The sequence below is a fragment of the Corvus brachyrhynchos genome, unplaced genomic scaffold (assembly GCF_000691975.1).
Source record: "Corvus brachyrhynchos isolate BGI_N302 unplaced genomic scaffold, ASM69197v1 scaffold194, whole genome shotgun sequence".
NCBI classification, from domain to species: domain Eukaryota; kingdom Metazoa; phylum Chordata; class Aves; order Passeriformes; family Corvidae; genus Corvus; species Corvus brachyrhynchos.
This window is the reverse complement of record NW_008237890.1, coordinates 977,774-1,001,686: the sequence shown is the minus strand read 5'-3', so window position 1 is coordinate 1,001,686 and position 23,913 is coordinate 977,774. Positions and strand designations below refer to the sequence as shown.

The following is a 23,913-nucleotide window of genomic DNA, read 5'->3' as shown; positions in this document are numbered from 1 at the left end:
CCCCTTCGTTAACAGGATAGGGAGAGAAAATAATATGGAAAAGCTCAGGGAACGAGATACAGGCAGGGAGATTCCTCACCAGTTTCTGTCACAGTCAAAACAGACTCACTTGAGGAGAATTAATTTAATTTGTTGTCAATTAAAAAAAGAGTAGGATGGTGAGAAACAAATATAAAAGCTAAACCTCCTCCCTTTCACAAATCCACATTCTTTCAAGGCTCATCTTCATTCCCAATTCTTCTACCTCCTCCCTTGTCAAGTGTCACAGGAAGGATTGAGTCTGGGGATTGAGGTCAGTTCTCTTCTTCCTCATCCGTGCTCCAGTGTGGGGTCCCTCCTAGGGAATACAGTCCTTCACAAACTGCTCCAGTGTGGGTCCTCTCCATAGGCTAGAGGTTTTCAGCCTAAGACTGCACCAGTGTGGGTCCCCCATATGCCACAGTTCCAGTCAGGAGCCTGCTCCAGAGTGGGCTCTTCATGGGCTGCAACTTCCATCAAGGCACACTCACCTGCTTAGAATGGGGTCCTCAAGCATTTGCAATGTACATACCTGTTCCAGCGTGATCCTGCATGGGAGCAGGTCAACCTGCTTGATCAGGGGTCTTAGTGGATTGCAGGAGAATCCATTCCAGATACCCCTCCTTCTTTGCTGACCTTGATGTCTACAGAATTGTGTCTCTACGTTTTTTCCTCAGTCCATTCTGTCACACTCTTCTGCAAAGCATTATCCATGAGACATCACCAGCTTGGCTGACAGGCTCAACTGTGTCTTGCAGTGGATTTGTTTTAGACCAGGTGTGTCTGGCACAAGGCAGTTCCTGGCCTCTCTCCTCACAGAGGACTCCTTGCAGCCCCATGCAACCAAAGCCTGAGTGCATGGCCCTTGTGTCCACCTGGCCCTCCTGCATGCATCCTCAGCTGTGTTACCACTTCATGCATCCCCTGCTCACTGGCTAGTCCAGCTTGATGCTCAGTATGAAACATGGCATTCACATCTGTGTCGCACAGGCATCCCCCACTCACAAGTCCACCTGCTAGGCCAGCCCAGACCCCCAGGCCCTCTGGCTCACCAGTTACTCTGGCTTGAAGTTTATCAGTGAATACACTCATACTGGATTTGGGGAGGATACAGACACCCCCCAGCAGTTGGCACCAGGTCCACATGCTGTAACCTCTTGCAGCTGTCCTTGCAGCTCCCCCCTTACCTCTACACATCGCTTCATGGGTTTGTATAGCTGAGCCAATTTCCTCACCCTTCCTGGCCTTGTCGCCAGGATCTCCCTTGGTTTATAATCATATTAGGTTCAAAAAGTTGATCTTCCTGCAAGAGGCCTTTCCTGATAGCCAGTCAGTTGGTGTGATTGATGAAGTTGTTTCTTGACACTGTCTCCATTTTTGTTTGGTTAGATCTGTGTCTCTGTGTATTTTTTCCTGGCTTTTCCCTTTTTCCCCTCCAGATTACCTTGCTGTAATATACATTCTCATGCTCTCACATACTATTATCAATTAATGTGAATGACCAGATTTGGTTTTCCTCACTGTCTCCCATTGCTGGTCAGGTTTCAATCTGTGTATATTCTTGTTTATTACTTCCTCCTTTCTTTATTACCCCGTTTATGTATTGCAAAGGTCCTTGACCAGATGCCCTTAAAAAATCAGACATTTCCTTCCACATACCTTTATTCTTGCAAACTAGTGTATTGCCTTTAGCGAGACACTGTAAAACTATTTTATAGGGGTATCAGTTGCAAACATGTAAAACAGTGTTTGTGTTTTAATATCCTTGCAGATGAAACGAAACTATTAGAGATGAATTTACCTTCAGGAAAAAACAGAATTTTGAAAAAAGAATCAGCTTCTAAAGAAATACAGAAGACACTGCCCAAATGCATTAAACGACAGTTCAAGCAAAATAGTTGTCTTGATCAAAGCACTAATGAGCTTTCACCAAGGAAGAAAGCTAAACTGAACACTAATGAGGCTGTGGTCCAGAGTGCAGAAAGTAGCCTGCAGTCAGATTGCGTGACTGAGCTGAAACAATTTGAAGGGTCAACTCTAGAGTTGCTTTCCTTGACAGATCCTGCAACATCAGTATCAAACTTTCCAAAAGGGACCAAACCCATCCAGGCCTTGCTTGCCAAGAATACTGGGAACAAAGTGACCTTAACAAATCAACTGTTGCCTCCTGCAGGCATGAACGTATCTTCTTCTGAAAAGTCAGTTTTACCACCTTTGGAATCATCACTGATCAAACCAGCATTGCCCTGCCAGGCCAGTTCTAAGACTCCTTTACAAATGGTATACAAAATGCCAAATGGCCACTGTGTACCAATAGATGTTCCCAACAGCTCAGCGAAAATTCAAATGCAAGCTATGATTGACCCTAAAACTGGAGAAAAAGTCATGCAACAAGTTCTTATTTTACCTAAGAATTTTCTTCTTCAGGAGAAGGAAGAAAAAATTGTGTCCAAGGACATTCAGTCACTACAACAAAAATCATTTGAGATGCACTGTACATCTTTACCAAAAATGTCAAATGTCAGTGTTTCTTTAACACCTGTTCTGGTAACAGGCCCTGCAAATGCCCCTCAGTCACCCACTACAATTTTTAACATGAATACTACCCACTCATCACAAGTGACTGGTCCCATGAACACTACACAACCATTGCCTGATGTAACTTCAGCAGATAACTTATTATCGTCAACAATTAAGGTAAGCCGAACTGAAAGTGACAAAGTCAAGACTACAGTTTCAACTGCTACATTGCCTGTGTCTTTGGCTTCACCTACTCTTTCCACAGCTAGCCAATCATTGACACCAGCAACAGCATTAAGTGCATCTACAAACACTGATTCTGCCTCTCATAGTCTTGCATCACAGCAGCAAACTGAATCCCTTGAAACTAAGCAAGAGCTGAAGACAGTGTGTGTAAGAGAATCACAATCTATTCTGGTCACAACACGAGGTGGAAACACCGGAATTGTTAAAGTGCAAACAAACCCAGATCAGATTTCACCTAGTAGTTTATGTCCTAGTTCAGTTTTCACATACGCATCTCAGCTTCAGGCCTTTCTTGTGCCAAAAACCACAGTGGTACCATGCTCCAGTCTTCCATCTGTAGCAACAGCCACATCTGGTCTCCCACATATTGGACAATCATCTCCTTCCGGATTTGCCCCCTCAACAGCTTCTTCTGTTAATGTTAGAGTTCTCCCTGCTGATACTACCCAGACAATGGAGAAAAGTACCAAATTCACACTACAGCAGCCAGCTGTTCGGGATTCTTTGTGTCAAGTAAGAGAGAACTCCTGCCATATGTCTTCTCCTTTATCCTCCATTTCATTAGCTAGCAATTTGGTGTCTGTGACTCCACACAGTCCTGTTAGTGTGACTAGCACTGGACAAAGTAATAATATCAAAACTCCAAATTCTTCTGTGCAGCATCAAGAGGATACTAAAACCAAAACAAAATCTGTTACACAATCTGAGTCTGATTCCGCAACAAATGGAGATTTAATCAGTGGTACTCCAGTCCAGAAATTTACATTAATCACAAATCCACCAATTTTATCTCCCTCTAGGGCATCAGGGGACAGTATTATACCCTCTCCAGCATCCACTGCTGTTAATGCTCAGAAGCTGGTTTTCATTAACACACAAATTGCCAATGGCCCATTAACCACCAGTCTACCTGCAGAGACATTGAAACAGAACCTTCCTTCTTCCCTAACCAAAAACTTTGTTAATGCTGCAGAGCAACCACAGTTGGTTTTGATCCCATCTACAGTAGGAGCACCGATAAAAATTAATTCAACACCAACTACTGCTCAAGTAAAAGATGTGAAAATTGGACTAAATATAGGTCAGACCATTGTAAATACTAAAGGCAGTGCACAGGAGGGCCTACCAGTTAATATATTGCACTCTGGCATTTCTAAAGGAGAAGACAAAAAGAGCACAGCCTTGGCCCCATCCTTGACAAGTAGTACTGTGGTTCCTGTTCCAAGTTTTACTCTGTCAGCTAATGAATCTGTTTGTGTTGCAACAAAAGCCAAAAATGCCTTTACAATAACAACATCAAGTGCACACGTAGAATCTGTTTCAGTAACATCAAGTGGGACTTCCTCTGGGACACAGCCTACTGTCTTGATTGGTGGCAATGATCCCTCAAGAATAAGGCCAGTTCTGGGTAATCGACTTTGTACATCAAATATTGGAAATACTGTGGGTATATCCACTGTGAAAACAGGACATCTTGCTTCATCTGTGCTGATTTCAACACAGCCAACAGCATCTCCTCAAAATTTAGCATCTGCTCTGCAATTTCCAGTCATTAGCTTGCCTGGATCTGCAGCCACCCCCCACAAGATGTTACATACAGTTCCTCAGTTGGCAGCAGTTCCAGCTCCTCTTCCAGTACCAAAAAGCCAGTTGCCCACGCTGGTTCAGTTTCAGTCATCAGGAATTTCAACTGCTGTGTCAAGTCATTCAGGTATTCACAAATCTCAGGGTGTGTTGCCCCCTCCATCACCCAATACAGGTGAAGTCATTAGTTTTCCCAATTTTTCTGCCCTAAACTGCCAGCAGGTGCCTCCCAGTAAAGAGAAACAAAGTCATGCTTACACTTGTGCGTCTACCATTCAGATATCTGATGCTTCACCACCTGTAACAAGCAAAACAGGAGGTCAGTTGAGTGAACCTTCCATTCAACAGAAAATAGTCATTAACACCTGTGTGCCTTTGGCACCTGGAACTCAGATAGTGATTAATGGTACTCGTTTTGTTGTTCCACTGCAAGGCCTTGGAGCTGGCAGCCATGTTCTTCTCCTCTCCTGTAATACAAAACAGACTCCTTTAACAATTAACCATGGTCAAGAGCCTCAAGGTGTACCAACTGTTAATACAATAACCTCGAAAATTGTCCTAGCACCAAGTGATTCATTAAGTTGGCAGATACCAAAACATCCTTTGAAAAGCTCTACAAAAATTGTGAACTGTTTTGGAGCTTCAGATGCTGTACCCATTGTACATGCAACACCCCAGATATTTAGTACTCCAGCTGGATCATGTACTCCACTGTCTGCGGTAACTCTGTCTGTATCTTCAGCGACAAAATCTCCTGTTAATGTTGCCACATCTTCTGTTTCTGCTGTTCATCCTCCAAATTCTCATTTACCAAGCAACAGTTCAGTGTATCACTCAGACACTTCTATCAAAAAACTGTTGGTTAGTCCAGAGGGAGCTATACTGAATGCTCTAAATACTCCATCACCAAAAGTTTCTTCCCTGTCTTCATCACTGCTTCCTGTTGTTGTTTCCACAAGCAGAAATCCTACCACTGTCTTCCCTGCATCTCAGTCATCTTGCCTTGATAAACCTGACAAAGCTGCATCCTGAATTTACTGCAAATGAGCCACTTTGAAATTCTGGGGCATTCTTCAAACTTTGGAAGTTGTAACTATTGAATAATTTCTTACAATGTTTTAAACATTGATTTACTCAATATTACTAAGGTTACGGTCCTTACCTGTTTACACGTGGGGATTTGGAGAAAGAAAAATTTTAGTTTGTCAGTTTTCAGAGAGTTCTCTAGTAAAAGGCTAAGAAATGACCAATGAATTCATTAAACAGTTTGGTGAAATCTCGCCTTTTGCACATGTTCCATCTTACACTGTTGACTGTTTGCCAGTGTGTTTATGACGGTATATATCTCCTTTTTATTTGTCAAATTTATTTTTGACTTGTTTCTTTAAAAAAAAAAAAATTATGCATTGTAAAAATGCAGTCAGTAGTATAGAATTGTACATATTCCTGAACTCCTAAAAACCTGAGCTAAACAATATGTACAAAGAACTATGCTGTCTTATTTAAGTTTTGTTTACATAATGTATAGTTTTTTAAGTATTTTAGTAACATTGGACCAGTGTACTGTTTAGCAACAATGCAGAAGAATCTGCATGTAATAAATCAAGTTGCTGTACTGCTTTGTGTTGGCAGTAGTTAAAAATATGTATATCTGTTACACCGTGGGAGAATACATACATACATACATATGTACATGCATAAATATATATATATGTGTGTGTGTGTATATATACATCCTTCTTTGGTGTATGGTAGAATGAAATTATTTAATCTCTTCTGTTCTTCTCTGATTTTACATTTCACGTGATTTGACAGGATTTGGAAGGAAGGCCTCCTTACTGTTCCTCATGATATAGGGCAGGATAACCCATACTTCATCCATTCTTAATGATTTGGTTATGTTGCCTGAATAACTCCAGTGAAGTGGTAAGGCTACAATGGCTTCCTAAACACCAGTCTAAGTCACACTGACTGCCATGCTTTGTCTTAAAGCTCAAAGATCTGTTGAACAATTCATTGTTCTCTGTTTTACAGCCTTGTATGCATTTCCACATATCTGGTAACTGTAACAAGGTCACTCACTCGTCTTCCATCTAGCCATAACAAACTACCCATTTTTTTCATTGGTCATGCTTTCTAGATCTGTATTTTTTCTTTAGCTTGTAAGTGGTCTATCTGGAAGGAGAGTGCTAAAACATCACATGAGATTAAAAGAAGCTTTATTAATGCTTTGAATGGGGATAAATCACACATTGCATAAACCTTCCCTTTTTGTACAGTGTATTCAGTATTTATTGGCTTAGATTTCAGCATTTGATCTGATAAAGCCTTTGGGTTATTTTCTGCAGATCTGCTGAGTTCACAGCTGCCTGCTGCAGTGCTCATGGAGATAAGATTTTTGATATCTTTTGTGGCTTTGCATACAGAAAAAGGGTGCCCATCTTATGGAAGATGATGATTTTAGAATTGCCGTCTTCGTATGTGTTGAATTTTTCTGTGGAGTTTGTTGGTTTGGGGTTTTTTTAGAAACTAGAAGGGAAGATTTCAGAAGAGCTTATGAATGATAGTTGCCTTCTAAATAGCTATGACTTCAAAGGGGATAAAAGCTTATTTACCTGTATTTAGTAGTGTTCTTAGACTGAATTTCATAAAGATGAAACTTCAACCTTTGCTCCTCATCCTGTTGAATTTTCTACTTCCCTTCCCTTTTTGCTGTACACAGTTTGGCAGTTCAGATGTTGGGCTGAAGAACAGGACCACATCTTACTTCCTCTGTGTCGGCTGCCTTTAAATTGTTCTGAAAAGTAACCTGGTAGGTATTTAGCTAAAGTTCTGGGAAAGTGGGGGGACGAAAGGCTTGTGCCTTCCATAGGGACCTTTCCTTTTGCACTAACTGAAAAAATTGCATTGGGAAATTGCATCTTTGTGGACCAGAGATCTCCATCTTACCTCAGGGCTGGGAAAGATGGAAGCTGTCAATTTTGGAAGGAGAGAAGATTTGTTTAGATGTAGAGAAAGCTACCTGCTATGCTTTTCCTACTTCTCGTGAAAGGTGTTTTGTAACTGATTTTGAAGACACCTGGTAGTAAGGGTGTCTGCCTGCCAGAGTTTACAGTACTACGGATTTTTAAGTCTGACTGCATTTTACGGTTGAATGCTGCAGGTGACTTTTCCAACAGAGGGAGATGGCAGAGAATGGCAGTTTCTTCATGGACATTTTACATACTCTAAAACCATATATACCAGCAACTCATCTTATTTCCATTTCACTGGTTGAACCTTGGGACTTGGTTTTATGGATTTTTCTCTTTTCTTGCAGTGGTTGTTTTTCCTATTTTTTTTAAAATTTATGTTTACTGTAGCATGAGTTCTCTACATTGTTTGGAAAACTCGAGACTTGGTTCTAGTATTGGAGTTGTTCTTGATGAAGAAAAAATTCTTGCGTGGCATTTTTCTGTGTGCTAATGTAGTAGGAAGATTTATGCTATAATTGGTTCTAATAAAGAGAAAACTTAGAAAAGCTGAACTTAGGAACTCAGGACTCTAGTAACTTGCTTGATTGATTTCCAAGAAGTTTTCTGAATTAATATTATAGTATTTTCTGATTTTCATAAATATTTTATAATTTGGCAGACATAAACTTTACAACATGAATAGTTTGATTCCGTTTGATTAGAGTTTTCATGGATTTTTATTCTCTGCTGGATGTGTTTGAATTCCAAATCCTATTGGAGAAAGTCTTCAGACTACTATGTAATGGGCTTGCAACATTCATTATGTAAAACCAAATTTTAGTAATTTTTGTGAATAAAATTCCTATTCCCAATACTCTTCTCTGATAGTATGAATGTCAGACAGAGGTAAGGCTTTTTTTTCAGATGAACGTGAATACCCACTGACAATTTGCTATGTACCTTTTGCTCTCTAGCAAATGTGTAGTGCTACCAGTAGCACAAAAAGAACTGTAAAAAAGTAGATTATATTCACAGACACAATAAAAAAGCTGAACTGCCTGCATCTTGACTTGAAGTTAAAAAGACATTTAATGAAACATATAGACATAGATATATAAATCAGCCTTTTAAGAAAACATGTTCAGCTTTTCAGAGCTTGTAAAATGCCTTCTTTTTAGACACCCTCAGATATTGTATACAAGTATTCATACACTATATTACATTCAAAATTATCGGTTTAATAATGACTTTGAATATTTTGAATTACATCCTTTCATTTACCTGAATGGACATGTTCTGCACAATAGTTTTGCTTTGTTATGAGTAGAAAACGACACTAATATTGCTTCACAGTTCAAACCCCCATGTGTGCTGCCATTTTCTCATAGGGATTCTGCCACACTAGAAGCAATTAAATTTCACAAGTCTTAGGGGTCGTAGAAGTATCTGTTCAAGCCAAGTGTGTTACTATCAAGTCATTCAAACCTGTGCTGATTTCACTATGCGACATAGCAAAGGGTTCAATGCAAAAAGGGAAGCAAAAATTCTCCTGGTAAGTGAGTGAAGAGAATTAGTCCATTGGAGTAGGTCAGAAAATTACTAAAAACTAGTATTTGAAGGGTGTCCATAGCTTCCACAGTGTGTGTGGTTCACAGTTGGTTTTGCTTATACTTTGTTGTAGTGCAGAATTTTAACAGCCCAAATGAATTTTAAAGTAAATTAATTATTTTTATTAAAGCATGAATATTTGTTGCATTTGTTAAGGACTGTTTCTTTTAAATAGAATGGCCAGAGGTGCTCACAAAGACTTAAACTCATGTAGACTGCTCCCTGTAAGCTGCACCTCAAATGAGTTTACTGACTCAAATAATAAGAAAAATAAGAATAATAATACTGCATCAGACTTAAGGTCTGTCTATCTGATTATTATGGCTATCTATCCCAGCATCACCTAGTCTCTTGAAGCACTCAGGAACAGCATTCCAAAAGAACACAATAACAGGCCTGAATAGTCTTTTAGTATCCACTAAGCCAGAGTCTTCCTCACATAGCTGTGATTTTTTTCAATTTAATAGCTTTCAGTGTATTTCTCTTGATGAAATATACCAATCCTTTCAAGAATTCATGGAAGCATGTAAACAAACTATTACCATTCACAGCATCCGGTGGTAAAGAGTTCGTAAATAAATCTCCTTTTTGGTTTCCAAACCTGGTACCTGCTAGTTTCGTTTGATGCAAATAATATTTATATTGTAAGATACAATAAACCTTTGCTCTTTGTTATTTTTCGATGTGGCCTATGTAGACCTTTGCCATGTTGGTTGTCTCTTTTTTTAGAATAAAGAGAAATTGTGAATTCAATTATTTATTTTATGGAAGTAATCAGTTGCTGTCATTGCTGTGTGTACCTTTTCAATTTCACTATATCCTTGAGATGTGGTATCAGAAGAGTGCATGTTCTAAAAGCCCTATGAGCTATTCAGCAGTGTGTTGATGACTTTTCTTTCATAATAATTATTTCAATGTTTGTGGGTTGGTTTCTGACTATTATTTAGCCTCTTACTAACATTTTTGTAGAAATATAAATTGTAAACCAACTTCGCATCAGTGTCAACCCAACTCATCCAATAAAACTATACCACTTGTAGAATATTGTAGCTCTAAAGGCATGATCTTTAAACCAGATTATTGCCGACTGCAAGTCTGGCACTCTCTATTCCTATTTTTGCTTGGTTTATCTCTCTTGAAGATGTAAAAGGACAAACTGCTATAATGATTTTCAACATGACGCTTTTCAAATCTCATTATTTTTGTGCATAGGATACAAGATAAAGTCTGTATATGGTCATTTTATACAGATTGGCATCCACATAAAGATTTTTTAGTTGTTGAAGAAGCCACTTTGTAAATGTGACACAGAGCAATGTTATTTTAAAAAATTTTCCTTGAAACTATAATGGCATAAAAGCAGACTTTAAGATCTTGATAAATCTCTATGTATTCTCTTCTTTTCTCAAAATACTGAACTGTCTGGTCAGTAATCGCACCTGAATGTCTTGCATAAACTTGGAAACCGGGAAGCTTCATTGTTTCATATGTGACTGGTCCAGAAGTTCTTCAGAAAGTTGGTGTTCTTTACAGTATCTTTTATTAAAATCTCAGCTGAACTAAACACATTAAATGAAAATGGTATGTAAAAGTAATGCAAAGAAAATGTAATTAATTGCTTATAATATTTCTTGAAATTATATTTGCTACACAGAAGGTCTATTAAACAGTGCATAAATATGATTTCCCACTTTTTACAGATGAAGACAATGAAGTTTTGAGTTCTCATAGCAACATGAAGGAACTGGGAATAGAATCCTTGGTCCCGACTCCTTCCAGCATCCCATCCATAACTAAAGGTTAGATACCTAGATTACTGCTTTATTTTCCCCTATTCCGACTTCTAACAATGAAGAAAATATTTGGAAAATGCAATTATTTTCAAGAATGTGAGGAGCATTGACAAATAGCATTTATAAAAATTAAATAGCAAAAGGAAGCAAGATAGTAAAGAAGCAACTGTGATTTTTGTGATTGTCTTCAGGCTTTAGAGCTTTGCTTGTCAATGCCGATACCATGAAAAGAAGACAATATACTTCTTTAATTAGTTGTTCATATTGATTCCATCTTGTAATAAACAACTATAAAATCAGACTATTTTGGCTGTCAGTAGGTCATTGGCATCTGGTACCAGCATATACATTGAAATCTGTCCATGTAACATGCTGTTATTTGTAAAATCATTTTTCACTCTTAAAAATCTCATGCAGCAGTGACATTGAATAACAGAGAGGGATTAGTGACTGGGTACTACTATGTAGCCACAGGGTGTCTTCCTTATAATAAATAATCATGGTGGATTCCATTTACACAATATAAAAAGCAGGTATTTTGAGTATTATAATCAGTTTTAGCTACTGGGAAGGAGGAATTGGTTTGTCTATTTTAAAAAACCTTGTCAACTCATATTAGCAACACACCAATACTAAAGTTACAGTAGCATGATTGAGGCTTGTCTGGACAGTATTCTACAGTTCAACTACATGTTATGCCTTCAAAATATTTTTCTTGCCAGTAGAGTGCTTTTTGCAATGTGAACTTAGAAGAACAAAAAGTGGCAGAGGCCTGTCTGAAATATTTGCCTCCTGCCATGGCCTAAGAAACTGATGGAAAACCAAAACATTTTGTTAAAAGAGAGCCCATGTCTGAAAGTGAGTTTCTTGCTTAGGCACATGAAATGCAAATGATATGACTGGTGCAGCAGTTCTGTCCTTGTATGAGCTGCACCTTGGGCTGGGCGTTTCACTCACTGTAGTGGCCAGTAGAGAATGCTTAGTGGAAAGTATGAGTTAATTTTCCCAGTATGTATACACAGCCTCCAACAGTAATTCCAGGAGAATTGTGTGAATTCAGCCTGAGCTTGTCTGTGACATGAAAGGGCCAATTTTGCAGCCAAAGAAAGAGGTACTGGAAAAAGGTGAGCAGTGATTCAGAGAATCAGAGCAGAAAAACAGTGATATAAAAGCATAAAACTGCTTCTCCATTTATAAGAAGTGGTAGGAGAGGTGCATGAATCCTGTTAAACAGCAGAAGTTTGGAATGAGAAGTTGATCAAAATTGTTGTTGGGGCCAAAATCCAGTAAGTGAAGGTCATGTGGGCTGCATATCCTGGGAATTACAAATGTAAGAAAAACAGTCTTCTTAAATCTGTATCAATACCAAAACCATTCAGGTTGAGTTTCCTGGAGATACAGAAATTGGAGTAATTTATTTCAAGACAGACATCTGACACCTTTTAATCCTTGCAAGGATTTCTCTACAGGAGATTAATGTCAGGGAATATTCACACTTACCATATGATTTCATTGTTGTAATGCAAATTCTGAAGCAGTTCTAAGGTTTTTTTGAGTATGGCTACCAGATGACAATCCTAAAATTCCTCCTGCAAACAACTATAGAATCAAACCTAGCATTGAACAGTGTCTAAAAAGGGCCACTCTTTTGCTCCAGAGTGTCAGGAGCAATGAGTTGCTTGAGGTGTATGTGGTGCTATGGAGAAACAGAAATCAATTACTTTTGCCAAGGTAAGTGAGAAAGGACAACTTGATAGAACTTGGAAGATTACACCCTTTTCTTAAGAAAATTATTTTCAACAAAAATGAGTCAGATCTTTCCCCTTACAGCTACAAGAATGCAGCTAATGGTAAGGTAAATGAAAAAAAGAAGTGTGAAGAGGGAAGCTTGCTTTTCTGTGTAAGCAGAGAACACAGCAAACATGCAGCAGAGAATTCTGTTTCTCCCCTCCAGAGATGGAAGCTAATGGAGTTGAAAAGACTTTACAACATTAGTATTGAAAGACTGAAGTATTTATATTAGGCCATCACTCTTTGTTTTGTACTGATTTGAGTTCTTATGGTGTATCTCTCAGGAAAGGAGCAAGTAAAGCATGTGGTCCAACATGTAATTGGGGCTATACTAAAATGGTTTGGAATTGTGAAGACACATGTGCTGTTCAAGCATTGTTCAGATTTTCATCCATGTGAATCCACCAAGACTGGAGTTTGCAGCTATCCCATGCAAAGAGCTTTCTGGGGCAACAAGAGGAGGCAATAACTGTGACATTTAATGTCAATAGTATTTGTGGCATTTAATGTCCATAGTGTTGCCACAAGGGATTATACATTCTGCCCTTTTTTCTCTAGTTAAATAGGGCCCAGTAGTCTGGTTCTTTTTTTGATGAATAAATGTAATAAAATCACAGAATTAGAGAATGGGTCAGGTTGGCAGGGACCACAGCAGGTCACCTGGTCCAATCTCTCTGCTCGACCAGGATTATCCCAGAGCACATTGCATAGGATTGCTCCAGATGGTTCTTGAATATTTTCACTGAGGGAGACTCCACAGCCTCTCTGGGCAATCTGTTCCAGTGTGAGAGATGTGATCCAGTGTGATTTGAGAGATGGTTCATGGTGGACAAGGATGAGATGGATAATAAGCCTTTCTCTTTCATATTGCTTCGAGCACAAGGCAGTTAGGAACACTACTACCCCCAAAAATGTAGTCTTCTGTACTGGCACAAGAGTAGAGTCTACGTGGACATAACATCTAGAAGAGCTAGATTTTGACAGCAAGGGAAGCAATAGTTCATTCTGTTCATTAGAAATCTAAGGCTGCTGCCTTTGAACCAAAGACTTTTTGGGGAAAGGAAGTAAAGTGAAAATTGGAGGTTCTCTAAGGATGCAAAATATGGAGTGTCAATTCCAAAAAGTGCACAAGTGCTGGATTTTAGCTGGCATCACGTATGGGACGTGTAGATAATAGCTGTAGATAGCTTTTTAAAATTTATACTGCTGCTAGTTTACCTTTATTACTGCATATAAAGTTCAGTGCAGATGTGTGTCCAAGAGACAACACTGGAAATTTTCAAGCACTTTTTAGCTCTAACAGGCAGTAAAATATGTTTAATGAAATGCCGTGAACACACAACAACCTTTCAACCTTGTTGCACAGTTCAATATGCAGTCAGCAGAAAAGTACAAGTGAATAAATGCTACTTCTCCAAAGACCGAGAAACTCATTAACGTTTTCCTTTACATAAGAAGTAAAAAGAAGTTTGCTTTTAAAGGCAAAAAAAATATGTCATGTGAGTACATTGACATAACACTAACAAAGTAATGGATATTTTACCAATATAGACATAAACATGAATCGAAATATGTCACTGGAAAATTACAAGGAATATGGCTAATACTAATACAGTTCTTAGGGCCAGGATAATATACATACATCCCCAGCTCTAGCAGGAGTTAAGCCAAAAGAGATTGCTGAGGTCAATGTCACTGGATTGTCCTACCAACCAGATGCAAATGCCAGTCACGTAACACTGGACTAGTGAGACTCTAAAAAAGCAAGTGCTTCCTATGGGAAGTTTGTGGTTCTTTCTTTCAGCATATTTCTCTGACATGTGTAGAATATACCTTTTGGCTCTTGGCTCAGCGAGTGTTTTGCTGCATGATGCAGAAAGCCAGGAAGATTGAACTCATCAGGACCTGCTCCATTTTACCTTTGTTCAATGGCTGGGATGGCTGACCAATATTCTAGAATCTTTAAAGACTACATTGAGGCTTGTAGCTGCATTAGAAAGTAGGTGATCCAGCAGGATCTTACCAGGAATCCAAACGCAGACAATGTAACTCCTGTTGCCATTCTCATTTACTGATCAGACCAAAGCGCACTATTTTAGCAAGGGGTCTGTTTTTGCCGTATTAATTGCATCTATGTAAGGGTTGCATGCATAGCTATGGAGAAGTTCCTAAGATCCTCTTGTGTGGGTAAGCTTTAATAACTGTGCATCTGCTGCTCTGATAGTGCAGATGAGCAGCAAGCAGAGCTTCATTCTCCAGCTATGACCAGGCACCTCTTCATCAGCATCATGGGGAAAAACTCAAATTACACATGAATTTCTTTGTTAGGTTTTTTTGATGGAAGAAAATGAAGCACAAATACCATGTTTGTTCAGAATTATGGTTGTAATACAAGGCATCTGATTGCAGCCTGATTGCAAAGAGGGTAAAAACCAGAGGAGTAGGAGGTCTGTGACTTTTACATCCTCCCTGTTACATACATGACCAAACTAAAGAAATTATGAATCTAAATTTTGGTGACCAGTTGCTACTCTGGGGTCATGCAACTGTCTAATCTGAAAGACTTCCAAGGGGGTTGAACGCCCTATATGATGTTCTCCATGTATGGTAGTTGAGACATTTCTATGCATTTCTCTTTAAAGGAACAGATGTCGTGGAATGTTTTAACTAGTCTTTGGTAAAGTGCAGTGTTATTGAATGTAATACAAAAGTACCAGTTCTTGCAGCATGCAGCTTTGACAATTACAGGTCTCTTGTTTTCAAGGTCTGATCTGTCTTGTATCAGTGTTTTTCTAAGGAGTCAGCAATGAGACTCTGCAGTGTACCATCAGTGGGTATAGAGCCAGATTTGAAAAACGGAATTTAGAGTGATGGTCAGCATGAGTGATGACGTTTACACCTATTTAATAGAGTGCTCTGTGTAGCTCTATTTCATGCTCTTATTTTAACACACTTAAATCTGAGACCACTGTCTAACTGTGTCTATAAAGCAAAAATAGTGCTTTCACGGGGAGAAGAAAGGAGAGGACTTTCTGAAACCTAAGGGTAGATTTCCAAGAGGGCTTATCTATCCTTTGAGTATCTATAAATTCACATTAAAGTTTAATTGCTCTAGCTGTGGCTGCTGACGAGTTCTAACAATTTGGCCTTACATAGTTCCACAAAGAAATTAATATTCCTACTTCATCAATGTTAACTTCCTCGTGAGCTTTTGCAACAGCTCGTAATATATTTAATTCTGACACTGCTAAAAATGTGTGCAATTAAGTGAAGCTTTTTGAACTCTAAGCACTTTATTACTTTATAGTAAATAATCTCTATTAATTTTTTAATAAATTCTTTTCTCAGACATGAATGCGTATGTCAGTTCTATTCCACTGTAGCACTATACAGTTTTTTGAAGGAATGCTGCCCTAGAGTAGAGAAATGCAGAGCACTGAGTGGCTTAAGATATCAGCCCCAAGCTTTAGCTTACCAGTCCTGCAAAAAAATTAATCAGCCGTTGTGTTCTGCATCTCTAGTGCTTACTAGCTATAAGGTGGCATTTTTAATATTTTCCTGTGTATTCTTCTTCCTGTTGCTAAATAATTCCATAGTCTTTTTCCTGACAGGCAGAAATGACACAGGTAAGACAGCTTTTTAAGTCAAAGCGTATCTCTTAAGTTTCTAAATAAATATATCAACTAAATTTATGAAAATTTTTGGATAGATTATAACCTTTCACAGGAATTACTGATATTTACTACCTTCCAACAATTTTACTAATCTATATAACCATTCTTACTACAAAAGAAACATTTAAAAAAAGCTATGTCTTATTATTTATCAACATGGATGGAGTTTGTTAGGCAAGTAAACGTGCCTTGTGTTTAAAACTTTTTTTGTTTTAAGGTGTTTGTATTTGTGTAATTGATGACAAAGAACTAGATTCTTTACTAATACTTAATCATTACTTTATCAAATCAGTTTTCTTCTGTAACTACTTTTGATTCTAATGAGCGTTGAATAGTTTTAGCTGCCTCCTGCTGTGAGATACCATGCCTTGTTTATAAATCTGTTGATCTGAATATAATACTAAGTAATAATCTGGCAAGCAAGCAGTAACAAAAAAGCTAAATAAACAATAACTACAAAATGTATGTAGCCAATTTATGCATATCAAAATTCATTGTTTTTAATTACTGTTAGTGTTCTGGCAAGCTGGGAAAATTAACATCTTGGAGTCTGCTGTCTTCTGTATTCTTCAAGAAACATGGTTTTCATGCATTTTCTTATATAGTTTCATCATATTAGAAAGAAATTACATGTAAAGCTTTGTATTTACAAAGTTCTTTTGCTCTCTCACATGACTGCCACAAGGAACTAAAGGTGATGTCATTATACCCATTCACAGGTATGAAATAATATGAACTCCAAGCAGAAACTCCTAGATTGCCTAGACTGATCTTTTTTTTTTTGTAAGGAATTTTTAATTACAGGTACATAAAAAAGTGATGTGAGGTAAACGTGTGTTGTAAAACAGTCGCTTTTTGGAAGTTAATTTTAAAACTGCTGGTGAAGAAAACAGTCTGTAAGAAGACATGTAGTCAAATGGTTTGGTTCATTTTGTTTCAGATTCTTGTACCTCACATTCTAAGGAATAGTTGGTTTGGGTTTTTAAAAAATTTTTAAAGAAAGGGAGACTAAATGAGGAAGATGAAAACAAAGGTGCCATCACTTTTTACTCTGACTGATACTGAATAGTATGTGATTACAGATCTGTGTAGACCTATGAAGAATTCAAGATGACCAGACCCTAATGTATTAATCTGACTACAAGAAGTAAAAAGCTTTAAATGAAAGCACATTCAGATTTATTAAGGCATTTCAAGGACCAGTTCTGTAAATTAAGCGGGAATACTTTTCAGCAACTGCTAATGAAAACATGTTGTTTTCTTTTGTTTGATTTGAGCTTCGAGAAAGTTAAGCATATACGGGAAATTAATAGCGAGCATGAAGAAATGTAATCAGTATGTTTAGGACTTCAAATTTCATGTTATCATGGTGAATAAGGTGGTGGTGACTGATCTGCAGCAATTTTGTCATAAGCTGGTGGAGCATCAGGTACCTATGGTAAGGAAAATGGGTGTGAAAGATCAAAAAAACCAATTGAATTACAATAAAAATGACAAGAAAATTACATTAAACATGCATTAAGCTGTTTACCCCCATATTAGTTACAGTTCTATGACTTAAAGTAGCTGAGCTCATTCATTGTGTCTATTTTTTTAAGGTTACTTTTTTGGTAGTATGTTTTCTGGTTTTGCTTCAAATTCATTTTATTGCTATTGTTCATCCAAAGAGAGAATTTCCAGTGTTATAAAGGCAGGAATATTTTTCTTATGTATATCTGGGGTGTTTTATATTGATAATTCAGATAAATATTGAGGCTTTTCGTTGAGAGTCCTGATGCAGGCACATTGTCTTATTTCTAGTGTTAAAAACTTGAGCAGCTTATTTGAAATTGGTTGTAAGTTAGCGTTTTCTCAATTCTAAAGCAATTTGAACACACCCATTTATATGTATTTATCACTTAATTTACCTTTTTGAAAATTGAAAGTTTAAATGTTCATCTTTCCATAATGATTAGAAGAGCTAATACCTTGAAGTTTAATAATGTTCCCTGACAATGTTTGTCAGAGTATAGTATACCAGACACAATCCATTTGTTGTTTGTCAGAATGGCAGAAAATCAATTAGGGAGATATTTGGTTTTTTTCAGTATATTTCAGCTTTGCATTATTCTAATAGATTACATAATGATCATATGACTTAAGAATAAATGTAAGTTGAAGAAAGTAATTTTTGAAATAAGAATTCTAAATAGTAGATTTTTAACATTTTTTAAATTTTTCACAGTACGAATTTTTCAAAATACTATTTTATAAGTTGAGGCACTGAAGACTCAGTCTATGAGAGCATACACCAAGGGGGAAGTCATCAAGTGCCTGTTTAACAATATTGTCTCACCATGTCTTACTCAGTTTTAAGTAAGTGAGATCTTGAGTTGCAACTTACCACAGAATTAAAGTCTCTGTAGTCCTGCAGAGCCATTTTGCAGTCCAGTATTGCTTCCTCACCTACCACCTTTCGTATTGTGCTCATACTAGTGTTTTTGCTCTGTGACAGATCATAAAAAAAATACGGGGAAAGCGAAAGGAAGAAAAGACTGTGAAGTTGGAGCAAATTATGCATAATTTAAAATTTGACAGCACATTTACAGTACGTATTAGAATCTGGGATTAGGGCCAGACACAATGCAAGTGTGTTTACCTAGCACTTCAGGCTGTCTCTGCTGAGACATACTCTCTCTCTCCTATGTAATGCAATTACAGTGCCAGAAAAATAAGTATCACATGTTTTAGGTCCTGGACTGATGCAGGAATTGACATCTCATGTACCCAAATGCCTCCTCCTTTTTATGCCACCCATTTCTTTCCTTAATCCCCAACCTTTTTGTTTTCCATTTTTTCAACATTTCTTTTGTACACATGCTGTACCAGTTCTCCCTTAGCCAAAAATAGCCTAAGAAAAATGTGATTTTCCAAACCAGAAAGTAGCAATCTGTGATGAGCAAGAATTAAAAAACAGATTATGCTTTTTGCCAGGCTGTATAAAGCAGGCATTTGGTTTGATTTTTGAAAGGGTTTTTCGAGTATTACTTTCATTTTTGCAACATTTCACTATGAAAGTTCAGTTTTTAGATATTCTGCCAGTTGATACATGTATTGGATAGATAATTGGAAAGGGAATGGGACAAAGTTATCAGAAACAGCAAGGAAATGGATTTGCTGACTTAGATGAGAGCTCTGCTGGGTTTTTTAATCCCAAATAGTTACTTATATCTTCTTCAAAATATTAGGAAAACTAAAAGATACTTACTGTAAAACATATATTTGGATAAAGCTTTGTCCAGTTTCAGCTGGAGTAGAGTTAATTTTCTTTTAAACAGCTGGTACGGTGCTTTGTTTTGGATTCGTTATGAGACTCATGCTGATAACACAGTGATGATTTGGTTTTTGCTCAGTAGCTCTTACTCTAAGTCATGCACTTTTCAGTGACTCATGCTCTGTCACAGAGCAGGTGCACAAGAAGCTAGGAGGGCTCATGTCTGGGACACCTGACCTGAACTAGCCAAAGGGATATTCCATACCAGAGAACATCACGCCCAGTATATAAATGAGGGATTTTTCTGGGAGGGGCTGATCGCTGCTCAGAAATGAGATGGGCATCAGTTGGGTGTGAGAAACTGTAGTGGGCATCACTTGTTCCTTTGGGGTTTTACTCCTCTCTCTGTCTCTTTTTCATTATTATGATGAGTTGTAGTAGTAGTAATAGATGATTATATTTTGTTTCAATTATTTAACTGTTCTTATCTCAACCCATGAAGTTCACCTTTTCTTTCTGATTCTCCTCCACACCGGGGTGGCAGTGGGAAGTAAGCAAGTGTCTACATGGTGATTAATTGCTGTCTGGGGTTAAACCGTAACAAGCTTTCACTTTAAAGGATTAAAATAGACCTCCTTTGTTAGGAGGGGGAGCAAAACTTCAAAAATAAAGGTTTGGGACTTCTAACAACAGATGTTATAAGAAGGATTGTACCTTTTTAAAAAATATTATCTAAGAAGACACAGATTAGAATATTTTAAAGTTGTGTTTAGAAAACGAATCTCAAACCTGCCCCATTTTTGTTGTAAGCCTTAAAACTGCAAGTCAAATTTTATATGGATGAATCACACATCCCCCATATGTGAGCATATTTACTTGCTTGTAACAAGTTAGTTATTTTTCTTCTCTGCTTCCTAGATTTACTCTAATCATATCTGTCCTTATTTAGGGTAAATCTTATGAATAGTGAATATATTACTTTTATTTAAGTGAAAGGACACAGAACACCTCTTCATTTTGTGTAAATATAAATATAATAATTCCTAGAAATAAATTTTTCTACTGATATGTTGTGCAAAGTTGGGCAACTGGTTTAATGTCCCTTTGTTTCTGGTTCCTCTTACCACTTTGTCTGGCTTGCAAGTTCTTCAGGAAAGGTTGTGTTTCATGTTGTGTGGTTTTGTCTGTGACATATGTCAGTGTAAACACTACCTGAGATAACGATGTCATGTTACAGATTTGATGTTCTCTGCATCAATGTCATGCAAGTCAAGGTAATGTATTGTCAAAATAATAGCATGATAGAAAATGAGCTGCCACACTTACCCGCAGACTTTTGTAGCCACTACGTCTTTTGTAATACCAGCAGCCAAAGGCAAGTAAAATTGCCAGCACCAAAATGAAAAGTCCAATACCCAGAGCTCTGTTGGGAAAGCAAAATAAAATCATTAGCACTGCAACTAGATGCATCCTCCCAGGAGCAAGAATGGTTAGGCCAAAAGTTTGTGTCAGCATCCTGTTGTAAGAGGAAGGCATGGAGCAGAATTTACCTCAGAAAATAGGCAAAGTATCAGTAACTTCAGCCAGTTTCTGTAGATTTCGCAGTTAGCTAATTTCTCTACCAAGTTCTTAAGTATTTTAAAAATATATTTCTTTGAAAAAAATTATCTTCCAGTGACTACTGATTCCAAAAAGATGCCTGTCTGTAAATCTAGCAAATCACAGCATTGTGATATTGCAAGTGAATGTGAAATAAATTAAATGCCATATATGCAATGATGCAGCTAATGTTTATTTGCTAAATTTCTCTAGGCAACAAATATTTAAAAATGTATACTAATTGCATCATATTGCAACAACTGCTATTGATGGAAGGGCTTTTTGGATACATAAAACACATTACAACCTTAAAACATGTCTAAGAAACTTTGCATTATTCATAAAGGGCTCTATAAGGATTTAGTTCTTGTGTGACATACTAGGCACAGTATTGGTGTCACTGGGTCATTTTAGGGAAAATGCACTTTGCAAACTGTGCTGTAAAACATCCTTCCCACTGCTCACTGGGCACTTGACAAAAGCAGCACAGTTCCACTCTATGTCAAAAAGCAAGCTGACAAAGTAATGGCAAATTTCCTAGTCACAAAAACCCTTCCTTCAGTGTTAATATCCTCCCTGTTGAGATATATGGAATTAATTCCCTTTTTTTTTTGTTCTTTGCCTATTCAGGAACAGAAGAATATGGTGAAATGGTTAAAGGGAAAAGAGTATGCAGGGAAAAAATTACTGTGTGAATCAGGATAAACCCATTCTAACATACTTCTGTGTATCTTATGCCCAGTTGCCTTGCAGTAATTACCCCAGGCTTTTCCATTGGGACTGAGTAGTGGCATATGTGACTTATCAGAGAGGTTTTATATCTATTTGCTGTCATTTTCACTGACCCCAAGTCTCATGAAGGAGTGAACAAAGAAGCCTGAAAGGAGATGCAAGGAGATTTGTGTGGCAGAACAGGCTGCCTTTTTGTCTGAACGTCTCGTGTGCTATTTGAATCATGAGGCCCCTTGGAGACAAAGGGATTTTCTTTTTCCGAAGTACATGTATCTTGTAAGGTGCTCCTGTCCCTTGAAGACTTTGTGTGGGGAGGCCTGTTTAACCCAAGAACAGAGCTCACAGCAGTCACTTTCTGATGCAGCCAAAGATATGAGATGGCTCCACTGGTTTTGCTACTCTTGCCAGGATGGTTTAAACTTGGAGAGACTGCTTCTCCAGGCAGCTGCCCTCTCTACATTTTTAGACTTTCTGCTTTTCACATGTTGAGTAGTTTTAGCTATCCATTAGCCTGCATGCCCCCAGAACGTATGTCATTTCTGGAGCTTGTACTTCTGACTGCACATTTGCCATCTAACTCCTTCCCTAACTACTCAGAAGCTAGTATGGAAAGTGTGTATGCAACTTTTTGCAATTCCAGTTAAAGCTGAAGCTGTGCTACTCAGAATCTGGGCTCATATCTGGACTACACTTTGTACCGAGAGTGTCATTTTTGCATATCTAGAAAAACTACTTATAATTGCAGCCACTAGAATTCACAGCAGTTAGAGTTAGAGGTGAGCATGCCTAGTTTCAAGTGCTGAAACATGACTAACCAGCTTTTTTTTTTTAAAGAACTGAACTGCTTTGTATGTACTATGAGAGAGCTTTCCCCTTTATTTATTCTTTTTGCCAGAGCTGATCCTGGAGGAGCAACTATCTTGCAGTATGAACAAGTAATTAAATTTGAGGCCCAGTAAGCCAGTACCAGTAGTACAGTCCACATACAGACATCCCAAGCACACCAGAATTATTTGTCTAATGTAATAAAACATCACCAGCTGGGTGGTGTCTCTAATAATCCCAGACCAAACATATTTTATTGTAATTCAAAGATAAAAAATATTAGCCAGAAATAGTTTTGAAAGTCACTTTTGTATGGCATTGATGTCTTCATCTGCTTTTTTTTTAACCACTTCTCCACAGAGTTTCCCCCGTTCTTTAGGGTGAGACAATGTCCCTTTGAGGTTCCTAAGAGAGGTCTGTGAATCTAAGTATAAATTTAGTATACAGATCACCTTGCAACAGCATCAAAAGTAAATTTTAAATAAGCCTCAATAAACTTGGTAAAGGCTGATGACTTGTGATCATATGATTTAACTTTTGATTTTTGAATTCTACAGTTCTGTTTTTTCTTAACTTTGAGGGCTCCTTAAAGATAGTTAAATGCACTCGCTCTATATCCAACAGTGACTTTTTTTATACAATTTTCTGGTTTTCTTTCAATGCAAATTTTTTCACCAGCTTACATGCTAACATAGGTTTTGATTTATGCTTACTCTTCTGCTGCAAAATAGGCGTGTCCTTTCCCTTTGAAATAGTTGCCATCCAGGTGGTTATATCTTCTGGGCATTTTGTGAGGTTGGTCCTGCTCAAACCTACAGGGTAGAAACATAGTGTCTCAGTGTGATAAACAATTTATTACCTTTAAAGCATAGTATTATCAGCTTCTTTGTTTTAACGGGAGCTTTTTAGAGAGGCAGGATAATCTGATACCTTCAGAATCAATTAGATCCATATACATATGCAACTGTCCCAATTTAAGATAATACTCAAAACCGTAACTATATATATGAGTATCACCACTGACATCAAGGTGTTCGCACCTGAGTGTAACAGAGTTTGCAGAATTTGATGTGATTTTTTTGGTACCAAGGGATGGCAGAATTCTGAAGCAAAATCTAGAATATAGAAAAAAGGGCAATTTACCTGGTCAAGGAAACCTATTAAGAAGAAAAACTAATATTGTTCTAACAAATAGTTGTTTGTCTATTCTGTTATTCCCTGTAAATACTCAGGGGACAGGTTTTCAGTCACTGGAGACTCTCAGAGATCTGTTGAATTTCAGATGGAAATACTGATTTATGTCTGCTGACAGTCTA

General features: G+C 37.7%; 2 protein-coding genes across 5 annotated transcripts in view; one reads left to right on the top strand and one right to left on the bottom strand.

The window, feature by feature from the left end:
* KIAA2026 (KIAA2026 ortholog) overlaps window positions 1–11,024 on the top strand; it is a 53,927-nt gene extending 42,903 nt beyond the window's left edge. For 3 of the 4 annotated variants that reach the window (XM_017732829.1, XM_017732828.1, XM_017732827.1), the window contains one exon: window positions 1,790–9,972. In XM_017732829.1, the coding sequence (XP_017588318.1) occupies window positions 1,790–5,400 (3,611 nt within the window). In that variant the 3' untranslated portion in view covers window positions 5,401–9,972. Of the gene's footprint in view, window positions 1–1,789; window positions 9,973–10,630 lie in introns of those variants that run through there. The other variant, XR_001861540.1, reaches the window with a different exon arrangement.
* Window positions 11,025–17,218: 6,194 nt separating this feature from the next.
* Window positions 17,219–23,913, bottom strand: part of MLANA (melan-A) — a 7,178-nt gene continuing 483 nt past the window's right edge. Inside the window, exons 2-5 of the mRNA XM_008632552.2 lie at window positions 23,311–23,409; window positions 20,768–20,864; window positions 18,572–18,673; window positions 17,219–17,621 (exon numbers count right to left, since the gene is read on the bottom strand). Of these exons, the coding sequence (XP_008630774.1) occupies window positions 17,553–17,621; window positions 18,572–18,673; window positions 20,768–20,864; window positions 23,311–23,384 (342 nt within the window). The 5' untranslated portion in view covers window positions 23,385–23,409 and the 3' untranslated portion in view covers window positions 17,219–17,552. The remainder of the gene's footprint in view (window positions 17,622–18,571; window positions 18,674–20,767; window positions 20,865–23,310; window positions 23,410–23,913) is intronic.